At 33.2% G+C, this 17,058-nt stretch overlaps 1 protein-coding gene across 7 annotated transcripts in view; it reads left to right on the forward strand.

Moving 5' to 3' along the window:
* ATRNL1 (attractin like 1) overlaps positions 1 to 17,058 on the forward strand; it is a 489,972-nt gene that overhangs the window by 128,295 nt on the left and 344,619 nt on the right. For all 7 annotated transcript variants that reach the window (XM_035329979.1, XM_035329982.1, XM_035329977.1 and 4 more), the window contains exons 18-19: positions 763 to 981; positions 6,419 to 6,556. In XM_035329979.1, coding sequence (XP_035185870.1) covers positions 763 to 981; positions 6,419 to 6,556 — 357 coding nt within the window. The remainder of the gene's footprint in view (positions 1 to 762; positions 982 to 6,418; positions 6,557 to 17,058) is intronic.

A 17,058-nucleotide genomic window follows, 5' to 3' on the forward strand; every position in this document is an offset into this window, starting at 1 on the left:
GGATGACCATTTTTATGAGAAATGTATTTTATTCTGTACCTTTTAACAAAATAATTAATTAGAGATTTGATTTTAGTATGCAAAAACAAACAACTGATTTGCTGTAAAAGACAAGATTCTTAATAGCATTATGTTTGAACTATGTCTTGAATTATGATTTGTAGTTTGAATCCTTTTTTTAAACATTTATTGTGCAAGCTTATTTCAGAAGTTCAAGATGATAAGACCAAGTCATGTTTGTGGGTGAATAAACAGATATAATCCTAAAACATTGTGCAAAAATTTTGGTTTGAATTACCACATTTTTTCTCTTTGTTGCATTGTTGACCTTTTCTTGAATTTTGGAGTGTTCCTGTTGGAAGAACAGCTTACATGACTAAAATTAGTAATATGCATTCCATAAAATATGTATAAATAATATAAACACAAAATAGATATTCAACATGGGATTTGAAGTTAGATGAAGATGTGTCATGTTACTCTTCTGTTTCATTCTTTGTTTACCTGAAATTTTTTTTGTAGTTAATGGTGTAGTAATCACCTGTAGTGTATTTTGTGAACTTTTAAAGGAAACATGGAGATAGTCTTAGAAATGTTACTTTTGAATTTGTAGCACGATATAGTAGTGATGCAAAGTCATTTCTTCTTTCTAACTGTTGTATAAGTCTAGCCTTTTTTTTTTTTTTTTTTTTTTTTTTAAGAGCTAAACATAAAACGAACAAACAAAAAACTTGCATTAATATTGTATTCCATCTAATAAAGCTCAAAACTGCTCTGGACTGAGGACCTGTGGGCAGTGCTTGGAACAGCCTGGTTGTGGATGGTGCAATGATCCCAGTAACACTGGAAAAGGGCAATGTTTGGAAGGATCATCAAGAGGACCGATGAAGCCTGTTAGCATGCATTCTAATGAAATGGCACTTGATGCTAGTCTTTGCCCAAAAGAGAAAAACTACGAGTGGTCTTTTATCCAGTGTCCAGGTAAAGTCTGCTGATTTGTTTTATCTTCCATTTTTTAATTTATGTTTTGGTAGTAGCATTCCTGATCTTATGATATGAAATAAAAGTTTCTCTGTTTACACACATAAAGGAAAGTCTTTATTTTGAAGAATACAGATAATATTTGCATGGGATAGATGTTTTTCCAAGATATTTCCTAAAGTTTCTTTTCTGTCTCTATCTAGTGAACACAAATATGCACAGTTTTGTGCACATTCATGTGTGAAATTTAATACAAATAGTTTAATCAAAATTGCCATTTATTTGTAAATAAGTTCTCACCCATTTTGTCCTTACACGTTTTGAAATCCAGCTATATTTGCTTCAGTTTTTGTTCTTCTATCTTCTGTATCTATCAAAGGTTGCAGAAGCAGAGAAATTACCTATAGGCAACTGCTGATGGCCAGGAGCAGGAGCTTCCTGCACCCCAGCTGCTCACACCAAGGTTCAGATGGCTGTGAGAGAACATTGTGGGGCTACCAAGTGTCTGAGCTGTTCTTCCAGATTAGTTTACTCCTTAGATGTAAATAGTACGTTAAGACTGTGAAAGCAGACATACATTATAACATTTCAATTTTTGAGCTAATTGGAAAAGTAAGCAAGACATCAGGTGCTTTAAGATGGTGGAAGTTGTGCCTCCTGTATGGAAATATCCAGATCCTGAAGGTAGGGTAGCTGCATCAGTGCAGAAGTGGGAGCAAATGTCCAGCCCACTGTGGAGTAGGACAGACCTCTAGTGGTAATTTAGAATAAATATTATGGTTTAAAAGACATCTTGATTTTTTTTTTTAATTTTCATTTTCTGTTTTTATTTTTAAAATATATTATGTAATTTTGCTGAAGTGTTATTTTTCCAGCAAGCATTCCTACTGCTGTTAAATATGGAAGCTGGAGTTTCTTTAGGATCTAAACTTTTTATGGGTACATGCAGACGTGTTTGCTCCTCTGAATACTTAATCTTTTTCATTGGAATGTTCTGTGCACATGTATGTGTATATGTTTGTGTGTATAGTTTTAAATACGAGTGTATATTTGTATGTTATTTAGGAAGTAGAATCTTTAAGTTTTGTTTTGGTAACCTGTTTGTTTCACATTGTGGAGGGCAGAAATTTTTCAAGTTTTAAAATAATGACATAAAGTCTAAAACCAAGGTAGCACTGTTGAGGTCGAAATTAAAACAAACAAAAAACCCTAAACCATCTAATATTGTTACTGGAATAAAGAAGCCAGTAGTAAATTTCTGGAAACAGTAGAATGATATTACATTGTCTAGAAACCGAAGTAATTTGTCTTGGTTACAATATAGGTATGTCAATAATAAGCGTATTGTTTAACTTGCACTGAAATGCATACTATTTACCACTAGTGAAATGGTAATGGGTATAAATATCACATCTAAAATGTTTGAGTTAGAAGACTTAATCACTTTGTTTATCCTTTACTCTTCACGGATAAAATTCTCTATTCAAAATTCTCTATTCATATGCATAGCCAAGGATGTATAGAATTTCCACTTAAGTATAAAAAAACAAAACAACCGCAACAACAAAAACACACACACACACTACAACACACACAAAAAAAACAAGTATTACTTTTATGAGTTAAGAGGCAAATCCTTCCAAAGGCATAGAATTAAAATTTCCAGCTGATGTGAAATTTCATTTTTATGTAGGCTGTAGGTTTTGTTGCTAAGCATTTGTTTACATTTTCTTACAACATTAACTGTAATAGATTTAACTAACATAATTTGTTCTTCTTAGCCCAGCAATCTGGAAATGTTCAGTTGATGTACTTGAAATATAGAATCGATACTAAATCTGTATAAAATTACTGAACAGTTTGTAGTTTGGAAAATAAAAATAAATAGGTTTTAACATTTACTTTGAAGATAATTCTGCTACATTGATGAGCAATTGGCTAAATCATTCATGTTTTTATAAATGATGTATATGCATGTTTATATATAAACAATAAATAGATATTTATATGTGAGGGGGAAGTAAGGATGTATTTATATGTGTCTTATATAAATAGTTAATCTCCACACTCTTTATAGTGCCTCTGTATTTGTGTTTAAAACTGGTATTCAGACAGTATTTTTTTTTTTTTTTACTGGTCATTTTGAAATCAATAGTCCTCAAAGCAGCTGTCATAGCATTTTTGATATGATTACTTTTTTTTTTTTTTTAAAGAAAAGTAAAAGAAAATGAATAGCATTGGGACTTCTTTCATGAGAATAGCAGATTAGCAGTTTGTCCAAGTTTGTCTTTAATGACTAAGTTTCTCTTCAGAAAAGCAGTCTCACTATTGTAAATTGGTTCTAGTTAGCTGGCTAGTTGAAGTATCTTTACACCCGATCCAGACTGTGATGTAGAGATGTATTTCAATGTATTTTCCTACTAATAAGAATTTTTTTAAAACTATAATTATCAACGGTTGTCAGCATCACCAAACATTTCAACACAGAGATCATAAACAAATTGGACATGAAATTGCTTATCTCAAGGGAACCGCACTGAAGATTCAGCTAAATCACATCTGTATGCATGAAGAAATTTACCCTCTTGCTGTTATTGATGTATGTTAAAATCACTTAAGCAAGAAATGTGTTTAAAATTTAACCCCACAGTCTTATTTAAACAACCATTTTACAGCATCTCATCTTATTTATTATTTTACTTTTTTAATACTGTGCCCTCAGTGTGATTGCCATCTTGTCTGCATCACAGGAAGTTGTCAAGTTGTGCAATTCATCTGGCTTTTTGCTTTTCTTGATAATATGATACAGGAAAGTCAGCAGAAACATAGTATTATTTTAAAATGGTGGATCAGGTAAATTATAAATTGCGTTGGTCCTTGTTGTATATAACATATATTGTGCACATTTTCAACTTCATTTAAAATCTACTCCATTTTCTTGTGCCTTAAGAAAATGTATGGCTTTCCTGCTCATATATGGTAGCTCTTAATATTATGACTTGCAATAAAATAAAATTCGCAATCAAAAATGTGATTAATAAAGGTTACTTTTCTTTATCCTTTAAATAACACCAAAATGAAGATATATACAAAGATAATAATTAGAAAGAATAGAAATAAAATAGAAAATTAATAGAATTACAAATCAATGTCTCACTACTTAAAGAGTATCAGAAATGAATGCTATCCTGATGTTATGATACTTTCTGAATTAGGCAATCTTCCTTTAATTACACTGATTTTATGCAGAGTAAAGAATATTTGTTTTCTGAGTAAAATGAGGATTTTGCAGTGAACTTTTACTTCTCTGTGCAGCCCTGCTGCTCATCTTCAGCACCTGTTGCATATAAGTGAGTTGTTCCACTTATTTAAGTAGTATGTAATGATGTGATGAACTGGATTTTCTTTCTTATCACATCACTCACTTTTGATGTGGTATTAGGTAAACAGTTGCTCCAGACAAGTGATAGATTCTGTCATTATGCATATAGTATATGAAGGCAATAGATTACTGTGTGCAAAAGGGGGGGGGCAAAACAAGCAAACAACAAAAAAAAATGGTGTTCATCCTCACATGAAAGAGTATGCTAATATCCCATTTTTAAAAATTTATGTTCTTAAATATATTGCAGGAGGTTCAAGTCAACAAGTTCATAGTTTAAAGGGTTCAAGTCAAAGTTACTGTATGTTACTGCAGTTACACCAGTAATGGGATCCTCTTATCTAAATGATATTACTTTCATCAAGTTCAGATCCCACAAAATAGTATAGATTTGATTTGGAAAACAAAAACAAAAAACACACAAAAAATAATGCCCCCAAACCAAACACAGAACAACAATAGCAACAAACAAATGTGCTATTATTTTATTTTAAATTGTGATCGAAGTAATTTAATGTAATGAGTTCAAACAGAACTCATGCAAAATGGAGCTGTTCATGGCATTTTCTTGTAGCTTTTTCTGAGAAAGGCAGTAAGGGTGTATAAACTGTGCCTGGAGGAAAACACCACAAAATTATCTAAAAAGCAAGCATTCTTAGGAACAAGAAAGAACAAGAGAAATTGTAATTTGTAAAGAGACTTAGCCAAAAGAGTAAAACAAAACAAAAGAAGCAAATAACACAGCAACAAAAAACAAACACCCACCCACTCAAAAACAACAAAAACGACAAAACCTAACTTATTTTCCAGTAGAACAGAAATATTGGATTTTAGTCTACATGATCTTATAACTGTAGAGACATAAGAGATTCTAAACTTAGGTTTGAAAGTTTCTAAGCAAAGCCTGGCAAGGACTGAAAATATATGAAGTTACTAAATTCTAAATCAACTCCAAAAACTTGTAAATCATGCAGTGAGAACCACTTTTATTTCTAGCCAAGGCACCAGTCAATGTGACTTTTAGATTAAAAATCAAAATTACAAAAAAGGGTCAACAGAATGATCGTACTGAGAAACCTGCCCTCTGCGGAGTCTTACACACCTTTCACCAGTTGGGATTGACAGGTTTGACATAACCTGACACTTGACAAACTGCTGTAATTGACAGATTGCTAATCTGCTGAGCACTGTGAGCTCTGAGGCTCTGCAATATAGAGAGGTTGTCTTGGAAAAAGTCCTACTCCTTCAGCCAAGGCCTGGCAGCGGGATCAATGGTTCTGGCAGAGTTCACATCGTAGTTTGCTGCAGTAGTGACGACCCAGTGTGATCAGTGCTTTCTGAGAGTTTGTGGAGCACTGGAGCAAGAGAGGAGACGTGATGTTACAATACCAGTAATTTCCAGAAAATCACTTTTGACAGAAAGCTTAATTATGTTTTTAGGGTCAGACATAAACTATGTCAGTGGGAGTCCAGTGTCTTCTACTTTCACTGAAGTCAATCTACTAGACTGTCTAGAAACTGCAAACTTTGAATGTGTTTACGATGTCTTAAAAACCCCTTATTGTGCCAAAGCTAATGAAAGGATCAGAACTGTTACAAATAGAATGTTCCTTGGTTAATTTTTTTGTGTCCCCTCTCCTCAGTTGTGATTTTCTTCTTTGCAGTAACATTTCAGGTACTTCACAAAAGATTGCATGTAGGTAGGTTTTCATTTGGTCTCAATTAGTGGCTTACCGCCTCTTAACAGGTTTCTGAAGTGGTGAGGCATTCTTTTAAAGGTATGTGAGGTGGATTCAGTCACCCACGATAGACTTTCTCACAACCCTTAAGCTCAGAACTCACCACATTATCAACTTCTATGGTCTTTTGTGAATATGTCTTGTCACAATGCTGCTTTGAAGACATTCTGTGTCAAACTACAAATAGATATACGCTAGTGATCAGTCAGGTTTAAACTCCTCAGAATTACCTTCTTCTGCAATTTTGTAATAATATAAGAATGATTTTATTCCAAAGAGCAATTTAGTAATGTTTTTTTTAAATGTTATATTCTAGCTTGCCAGTGTAACGGCCACAGCACCTGCGTCAACAGTAATGTTTGTGATCAATGTAAAAACTTAACAACGGGAAAACAATGTGAAACATGCATGCCAGGATATTATGGGGATCCCACTAACGGAGGACAATGTACAGGTAAGTTTTTCTGCTGGCAAAAAAAAAAAATAATAAAAAAAAATTATGTAATGTGGAATTCACTTTTCTTTAAAGCTTAAATGTTGGTTTGATACCAGATATGTTGATAAGATAAATTAATAATTTAAAATCCAGGTGTATATTTTTAAGGGAAACTTTGCATTCAGAATCATCATTTTGCAGTTGTTCAACTGGCATGCTCTACAAACAAGACAGTAATTTAAAGATGCTCTCTTAGGCCAAAGAGGAACAAGAAACTGTCGTGTGGGCAACAACTTAAATTATGGTACTTCATAGGGGTATCATTTCTTTGCATGTAAACAGTCCTCATAAAAATAAAAATGTATAAATGAAAATCGTTATCTATAGTAATGCCTGATAGCAGTCATTTGAATCAATGTATGATGTTAGTAGAAAAATAATGAATTCAGGAGACCATCAAGTCTTATTCATGCACAGTTGGAACAGCCTGGTACACTGGGGATTGTATGTTACTCTAACCTTTTTAAATCTGTCTAGTTTTAAAATCACAACATTGGAGGATTCTCCTTGAAGTGAAAGAATGAAATCCAATAATCGAGATGATTTTTGTATATTGCTGTCAGGCTGCTTTTGTACTTGCATGGTTGATTTTAAAGTTGACAGTAACTCCTTCACTAATAGCTAAATGGGGGTGTGGGAATATTTTTAATATGAAAACCTAATAAGGTATTTGAGATTTAATCTAGTAGGTGGCTAGCCAGTTTTCTCCTGTGACTTTCTTTCTCTGATATTGACGTTTCGTTAACTGGACCTTTACTTCTTAAGGAACATTTATTCATTGAAAGGGTTCGCTTGTTCCTCAGCACTTCAACATGCAGTAGTCAATGCATGAAGCTGCACATCTGGTAAACTCAAGCACAGTATGTTAAAAGTGTGTTCAAGGGGATAAAAGATTAATGTCTATCCCTATTGGCAGTTGCACATTTTGCTGGTGCTTTATGAAGCTTTAAATAATTCTTAATAGTTCTCTTATTTCCTGAAGTTGACAAAATGTTCTTTTGCTGTCTATAGTACCTTTATGGCAAAATGACTTATTACTATAGCTTTTATTCTTCAGGGATACATTAGCTATCTAACCAAATAAGCATTCCATCACCTTTACTGAATTATGTGTAGTGCAATAATGGCTAAAATCAATTTATAAGACCAGTAAAATCATAAATTTTACAACTTGTTTTTTCAGCCCTAGGTAAGAGTTCATATTTTTGACATGATTTTAACAGGAGCTACTTAGACTAAAGAATGCTTTAAAAATAAAGATGATAATTATTTTGAGTCTTTAGCTGCATTGGTATTATTTATCAGCATTGTATTTTGAAGTATAGAGCCCATAAAACTGTTTAAATCTTTAAACCATTTTGATGAATGCTGTCATCATGAACTTAGGTGTTCTTCTGTACCATGACATTTGTCTCTGTGATAGTGGTGCCTAAATTGCGAGCCTGGGATTTCTGCAGAAAAAATATCGATGATCCACAGGGAGCAGTCAAATCAGTTTTACTTGAATTTGAGGATTTTGGAACCAGTCGTCTCTTCACATGCTCTTATTCTGCCACTTTTCACTTCTGCTCCCTGCTAAGTTTTTGGTTGGACCTTTCCAATGTTTCTTTTCTACTAAGTCTCATACTTCCACAAAGAAGGGTTGAGATTTCTTGAGTGCATTCACTTCTTGGAGCATTCTTTCCTCAGAGCTACTGAGATATTTCTTTGAGGATCCAGACTGAAAACTTTTAAAAGGAATGACAAGATAATGACTATAACTCTTAAAGAACACTGTGGTATTATAATATTCTTCATGTAATAAGCTGCTACAGTTACAAGCATGTGACTTGGTTTTAAATTGGAGAGCAGCTGAGGATGAGAGAAGAGGTTGTAGTCAGTGTTTGTAGTTGAGAGATAAAGTGTATTCTGGGAGAAAAATGAAAAAACTTTCACAACATACTTATTGTGTATGTCAAAATATTTTTCTTCCTGGTGGTCTGACAAAAATACTCATGTATTCAGTAAACTTTGCTGTTGTACTTACAGGTAAAATTGGACTTCCCTACTTTGACTATCTAAACTATAGATTTAGAAGGTTTCCAAGAAAAACTTGCTATTATTTTATAGGGTGGAATAGTCCTTGTTGCTCCTTGCATCACTGCTGGCCTTAAAGGAGTGAGAAGGAGATGCATAAGAAATCTTCAAGTCCTTGAAAAACATTTTTCCGCTCAGCTATTCCAGATCTTTCTTAATCCCTTCTTGTTTATGTTTCTAGGAAGTCTCAAAATTAAAAAAAAATTCTCTTCATGTCCCACTTGAGGTACAATTTAGGAAGCATGAATATTAAAATTTGGTAATACAAAATTACTTGTTAAATATTGATGGATTTTGAAAATAAAACAACTCTAAATGTAGATGGGAACAGATGCTGTCTTGCTTTTAGTGATTTGTCTCAGCATTGTATTTTCTTCAAGCTCTGGTTCTGTTATACTGTATAGCTGGGAAATGAGCAACAGTTTTATATACAATTTTAGAAAAAATAGAGTAAGATGTGTACTACCAACTGCAGCATAATATAACAGGAGAAAGCAGTATGGGAGATTGCTTGGAACAAATTTGTGTTGTCTTGGCAAAAATTTTTAGCATTATTTTCAAACTTATTAATCATCTACTTAGTTGACAATGTTAAAAAAAAATACTATAGCTGCTTATCATCTTGTCGTTTTCTTTATGCAAGGTATTTTTCAAATTATTCTTTAAATGTATGAGATGCCAGGAGACAATTCTTTACAGTAACATATGACACACTGTGAATATATAATACATTTAATAATAAGATAACTTAAGCTCTTTGCTGTATTGCCATTTTTTTCATAAAGTGATAACATCCCAAACAGTGTTCAGTTTTCCCATAATTGCACTACTGTTGCTGTTGCTTTTGCAGTAGGAGTAAAACTGTGAGTACCAACACATTGGGAACATTGTGTTTTAACTCCCACTGCTCTCTCTCTGATCAGCCTTAAAAATCATGGAGTTTAAAATGTTAAAAAAAAGTTTTGTAAAAGCCCCCTATCAGATACTCAGTATGAGTGAAGTCTGTAGTGTTACAGGATTGACTCCTTCTCTTCTGTCATACAGTTGGACATTTTTAACATCAAAGGCAACAGCTTCCACCCACATTTGATTTGTAATCATTGTTTGAAAATTGGAATGTAATTGTTTACAGGAAACATTTGTTTATTTATTTATTTATTTAACTGGATCTTCAGACTATTAGTAAAAGTAAACGTGCTTCTGGTGAACATGCACTGGGGATGCATCAAGTCAGTAGAACCCGTTGGAGGCCGGTGGGAGATCTGGGTGGTTTTGCGTTCCTTCAGTACCTGGAGTGTGAAGGACAGAAGAAACCTGAGCTTATCTGCTATTCTGAAGTATGTCTCTGAGAGAGCTCCTTGTACGTTGTCTGCTTGTATCTAAGTTTTCAAAATGAGGAAGGTGTGATGTGTTCAGCTGCATAAGTCCAGTCAGTATGAGTAGGGGCCTTGTAGTTTGTGATTGAGTTTAAGCTTTTATCCCTGTTGTCAATGATGCTTTTCAGCTGGTTGTGATATTGGTGGCAAATTTTAGTAGTAGGTCTTTGAGTGCACAGACATGTCTAGAACATAGAACAGGCCCAAGAGGAAAATAAGTACCATACAAAAGTAGTACAAGATTCATTGTTGTTACTTTCTCTTCAAAATGTTTGTTCCTATTCCATAGTGACTCTGCCTGTGCCACAATGCCTTGAGTTTAGATACTTTTGTCCAGTGGTGTCCATAAAGGTCAGCAACTGCACCGTTGTATAACTAATGGGGGGCAGGAAAGGAAAATCCATCAGTATGTAGAGTTTAGTCTATTAGTTTTTATTAGAACTGTGGAAGGGATATTCAGTGTCTAACTTCATATCAAAAAAAGAGACAAGCTTGTGAATTCTACTACTGTTGAAGAAAGCTGTAAATGTGGTCTTTTATCTTCTACCGTGGAATCCTGTTTTCAAAACACTTCTAGTCCAAACTCTTACATTCAGGGAACTTGAGTCATATGTAAGACAGGACTAAGAATGAGGAGAAAATGCTCTTAACTTTTGTGTATAGTAAAGACAAATATAGAAAGCATAAACGAACACAGTATCATCGACTAGCCATAAAAACAGAATTTTGCTCTGTATCTTCCTAAAGAAAAATTAGAAGTGAACATATTTCGATGGGAGATTTTGATGTGTTTGAAACTAATGGCATGGCAACCTGGAATACAGATTTTTTATACTTTTTTTTTAATTATTATTTTTTTCTATTTTGCCATTTTAATGTCTAGTGTATAGACAGCTACATTTATGGAATTCACTGATGCTTTAAAGATCATGGCTTTTCTACAAAAAAAAAAAAAAAAAGTAGAAGAAACTTTATACTGGGTAAAATATTATGCTTTTGAAGCCTTCTTTTCACAGTGACGGTGTCTGTGTAGTTAAAAATTAATAACATCTTTGAGTGTAGGCTCTTTGTGGTTATTCATATAAATAACAGATATTCAGTTGATTGTAGGCTTATGATTTAGATGCTTATGTAAATTAAGTCACTTTATGTAAAAATGTACAAATGTTGGGAATCAGTGAAAAAAGAATATAGTATGTATATAGTATGTTTGATAATGTAGTGAGCTGGACTGAGTTCAGCCCTGGTATATGGACCAAGTTTCAAAAAATACCCAGTTCCACTGTTTGTTTTGTACCTTGATTTCTAAGAAGCAGTGGGTCACAAGTTGACAGAAAACACCCACACCCACCCACCCACCCACCACCACCACCACCACCACCACCACCACCAACAAAAAACACACAAAAAAACTGTGATAAGCTGGAAATTAAAATTATTCAGAAAAAGAAAAGCTCACACATGCTGCTAAATTCCAAGAGAAATCATGTTCTTGTTTGTCCAATTTAGGCAAAATAAATGAAGGTTTGGATAAACAAGAGAGCTGTCAAGAAATACCATTTTACTGTAGTGGTGGTTTTAATTTTAATTTTCTAGAACTTTTGAGTGGAGATAACGTGATGCCAATTACCTATTTTATACAATACCCTATTATGGAATAAACACAGTATAACTTAAACACCGTAATTTGCTTTTAGTAGTAGGTAAAAGGCTTAATACCTATGAAAGATAATAAAAATAGGTCATAGCATAATAAAGCTTTCAAAAGAAGTTCAGTATCTCGCTTTTTGTAGGGAGATAGTTAGAACAAGTACTTCTTTTTTTAGTCATTTTCCCCAAAAGGTGGTTTGAAAATTTGTTTTGTTCCTGTAGTGAATACTGTTTATTGATCAGTATTATTCAAGACAGTCTGAATGCTGAGTGAATAAAATGCCTGTACTTTGTTTTATCTATGAATTTAAATTGAATTAACTCCAGTCAAAACATAAGTCCTGCATTACTAAAGCAGAAGAAAACCAGACTGCTGTAACAAAAAGTTCGTTGAGGAATTGAGAAATAAACCCCTTTAACAAATTAATTTTCAATTTTTCTTTGGCTGTGCAGCAAAATGTGCTAAGCAAACTTTTCAAAATGCTCTTAGTCATTGCATAAACTTATCATTTTCTTTTTGCTTTGTTGTAGATTAGAACTGTATTATAAAGTATGATTTCTAACATAATGGTAAATTAAAAGCAAAAACTCAGCTAAAAATAGGAAGCTTTTTATAGAATACATTTGTATTCCATGACGTACTTATGCTAAAAATAATCCTAGGTTTAAGGACCTGGAGTTACACTTCAAGGAAAATGCCTTCTGTCTCTAAACCTTCTATCAAACACTGAAATCCCACTTCTTGTTTGTTTGTTTGTTTTTAGCTAATGCTCAACTCTTTAAATTTGATTTTCCTGATCAGGATATGTGTGTTCAATGGAGTGGTCCAGTTTTAGGAACAGCTTATGATTGCTGTTGGAAAAGTGTGTGCTTGCACAGAACTGCTAGCTGACAGTGCAGTGGGTTGACCCTGGCCAGCAGCTAACCGTCTCCCATATCTTAAGTATCTTAAATAGTCATAAAAAGTGTAGCAATAGTTTATGCCTTCTGAATCTGTTTAAGTAGCAAACATTTTGTTCCTATCCAGTGATTTAGCGTGGGAATTCAAGAGCTAATTAATGAAGACTTACTACTTTTATAGATACAGAGTTACGGCAGTTTGATTTATATTACGTTACTTTATCTCTGTGTAAATCTGATTGTTTCTCAAATATTAGCAGTAATTCTATTGCTTTCATTGATGAAATCCTATTACTTAGAGATCAAGTCCTGTGTGCTGTTGTGTAGCCTCTTTTCTGGCAATGATGAATGAGTTGCTGTGAATTCTTATTTTTGTATTTTTCAGTTTTACATGGTACAAATTAATTTTCAGGGATAAGGAGTATTCATGAATTATATTTTGCATGTGCTCTCTTAGCTGTGTATCAGTATGTGAAAAGTGTAAAGTCACTGGCTTCCAAAAGATGTTCACGGTGGAGCTAGGCAATTTTCAGCAGTCCAGAAATGTAATGATTTTGTTTGTTAGGTCCTGCCTTTTTTGTGTATTTCCGAATAAAATAAATGTGCGTCACTTAAGAAGACATGTTTACCTTGTGGTGAAAGAAATTTCAACAGTTCCCATAGGTACAATGTGTAGGCTAAAAAGATGCTAGTGTCTGACTAAGCGTTGACAGTTCTAAGCTTAAGATGACATTTTCTGAATTGCCTTTACTTTATACTCAAATAAACATTTGACTATACCCAGAGTCTTGTCCCAAGTGGAATAGAAATAAAGAAATAAGAAAAAGTAGGCATTTTGTTTGTTTGTCGTTTCTCAATCTACCATTCTAGATTTTTCTAGGTGCTGAGAAGGTCATGCTCTCTCTTGTTACTGTAACCACTCAGAGCTTCTGTATTCTTATAGTTCTAAATGCAGAGACTGGAGATCTGATTTGCAGTCAGTTAGAATTTCCAGCATCTCTTTGTAATCCTTCCCAGGAAAATCCTTTGAATATGTCCCTTGACAGCTGCTGAGCCCGACAAGTGACATACAGCATGGTATTTTTCATACTGAAATTTTACAGCATAAAATAATTTATTTTATTATTTATTTATTTATCTGGTTATATGCCTGTCAGTTAAATTAGATCAGAGATTGCACTCAGTCAGAGGTATGACAGACACTCCTGGTGTAACAGGAAGCAATGGAGTTACTTATTTGAAACCTTACATGTGAACATGCCACCAGCAACATGAGAGAAGAGTAAAGAAGTTGTCATTTTGCACAGAAATGGTCACCCCTGTCCATAAGACTCTTGGAAACCTCCTACAGGCTGTTGAGAAAATAGTTTTTCAGGCATCACAGAAATAATTTTCCATCTGCTAGAATGAGGATTCTCTTAAAAACAAAAAGCAAAAAACTTCTGTAATGACATTTCTGTTTGATTGCAGTTGATTCTGCCTTCATTTTCTGAGTGGTAAATGCAATACATTACAATGGAAGACCACATTAGTTATTTAAGTGAGGAAAAAACTTCACCCACAGTTGAATGCATTAAAAATCAGTAGTGTTTTGTACCTCCTAATGGCTAATACAGAGAAATGATTTGCTGACTTCTTTACATTTTGTGCCGTTTTTGTCTGGTAAATTGTGCAAGACATTTCTCTTCTTAGGGCTTTTATCCTGAATGACCAAATACACACAAATAGTTGCAATCACCAGTTGTTGATTTTAGTTGTTTTTCTCTCTGGATTGGAATAATTTTTTGACATTTAAGGCCACTATGAATAGTTACTGAGTGGTTTAAATTGTCTTGCTTTTCATACTGCCTTATAATAATCTTTGATTTTTTTTTTTTTTCTGTTATAATTTAGGAAGTTGTGTGTTCTCTTTAGATAGAGGGAGCAAATAGCAGTCTTTTAACCAAAAACTTCCTTTCATCAAATTTTCAAAATTGGCGATAGAGAGGCAGCTGTCTTTTTCAAGACTATTTTAAAATAAAATATACTATGCCTTTCATGTCTGAAAAAGTCTGCTTAAACACATCTCAGAGAGGATATGCAACAATGAAGGCATCCAAACTGATCAGTTTGTGTTTTTCCTTAACAAAACAACAATATCAAAATCAAATAAAGCTCTGGTGTTTTAGTTTTTGCTAAATAAAAATTTGTCTGCCACATCTGAAATTTCTTATTTTTCAGCAATTCTAGCTTTATCTTTTGTTTTCCTGTGAAAAGACTCTTCACAAACAACAAAAGTAATTTAAGGAATAACATTTTTAAAATTTGAAAGAAACATCTCTCTAAATGTTTGCATGCTTGAAGAACTGGTACTACACATCCGATACAGAGTTTAATTTTTGGTCTGAACTAACAAAACTCACAACTGAATCCACTGTAGAATTCAATGTGAAAGCTATTTATAATAACATATCATATTTTATTTAAAAATGAAATAAGTAAGTGGCAAGAATGAAAAGGAAAGTATATATAGGACATGTTAAGCCTCTCCAAATGAAGTATGTTTAATAATGTTTTCATGTAGAATTCTTGAGTTTACTTATTCAAAGTGTAAAAGTTCATATTCTTCACAGATCAACATGGAGAAAATAAAATTGCTGATACTGTACTTTGAGTTCTTATGGAAAGATTATAGTATGGATTTTCAGTAGCAAATACTGTCCATGGATATTATTCCTGAATGATCCCAAGAACAAGCTATAAAAAAATCTGTACTCTCATCCCAAGTATATATTTATTTGGTATTGGCATGAAAGAGTCAGGTACAGCAAAATTCTTATTCATTTCTTCTGTTCAGCTCATAATGAGAAAAAAAGATCATGTCTTACAGTATTAATCTTCTGGGTTCTGTTTTCATTATCTACTTGAATAAAACAAGTGATGGTTTTCCAACCTATCTTTATAATATTAGTTGCTGATGACTAAAGACGGTTTTAGTATGATTGCTTGAGAGGTATTCATTAAAAAATAAATAAATAAAATAGCAGTTCAATTTTCAGTATACATGTTTTAAACAGAAGAAATAATGAAATACAGATATTGCAGAGCTATGTTGCTCAAATGTAAAAATGGATTAAGAATAAATGCAAACCTTTATATGGAGAAGCTTTCTATAAGATTTGTTGGTATAACCATAATATGTTTTAGTTTCTGGAACAGAAAATCATCCTGTTTCTTGTTTCTCAAAGTGTTTAGCACAGTATCCTTTATTTTATTTTTTATTTATAAATATGCTGCTTCTAGAATCTGTGTATCAATTCAAAAAGCTAAGGAAATTAATTTAATTTCCCTTGTGATTTTTAATTGTTTATCTGCATGACTCTGCCTTTTTTTTCAGCAGAAAGAATAATCATCTAACTAGTAATCAAATGATCTTGGTAGGTTTAGGTCACAGTCAGGTGAAACTGGCTATGTTTTGCAGTGACTGTAAAGTAGCAGAGAAGTTAAAATCACATTCGTTTGGATGAATTGCTCATTTTGAATGGGAACATAAACATTCCTTTATCCAATGGGTTATCCTGTCAAAGATATCCCATTGGTACCTGCCCATCAAAGAAGAGCAGAGGATAGGATGCACTGCAACTGAGAGAACAGATTTGGTGCATATTGAAAAAAATACCATATTGTGAGGAGCATCTAATGCTCCTGGCTGCCTGGGTGATTGAGAATATTTGCTTTTTCCAGACCAATTTGTTTAATGCAGTATTGATATGGAAAAAAAAATATTTTTTTAATGAATATTGGGAATAGCCGACTTTGCTTTAGGTGATGATGCATGTGTGTTATATATGTGATATTGGTGGATTGTAGAATCTGTGCATATCCTACCTATATAATTCTTAAAGCTAACTCTATTTCTTCTATGTTTTCTCTCAGGCAAGTATATAACAACTATACCATAGTATTGCACGAATATACATAGATAAGGTTTTTGTGTCTTGTGTACCATTATTTGACTACAAAAAATAAAATGCTGTGAGGCCAATAAAAGAGAAAACTTGGGATATGCCATAAAAAATTAGAATAAAATTACTTATAAGTGCAAATTAGTCTAATATGACTGTCTTATCTTGAAGGTTAATCATGCCACTATGTAATGATAGTTGCATTTGACCTGTGTGTACCTTTTGGAGTGTTTACTATTATTTTCTAATACCAGCTTTCTTTCAACACTTACTTTTATTGCTCAGTACTTCACTGAAGTTCTTTATGTTAATGCTACTCAATTAGTAAGATTGCATAAGCATTGCTGAGCACATCTGTTTGCTTTTATAGTGTCTGTCTTAAAGATGGGATGGAAGAATTTTTTATAAAGTAATTATTGAATGCTAACAGGGTATCAGGGGCTTCTAGATGAATATACACTTCTAGAAAAAAATAGATGACTGGGCAGTTTTGTTATGCTAGTAATGTAAAAAA

The sequence above is a fragment of the Oxyura jamaicensis genome, chromosome 6 (assembly GCF_011077185.1).
Source record: "Oxyura jamaicensis isolate SHBP4307 breed ruddy duck chromosome 6, BPBGC_Ojam_1.0, whole genome shotgun sequence".
In the NCBI taxonomy this organism is placed as follows: Eukaryota; Metazoa; Chordata; class Aves; order Anseriformes; family Anatidae; genus Oxyura; species Oxyura jamaicensis.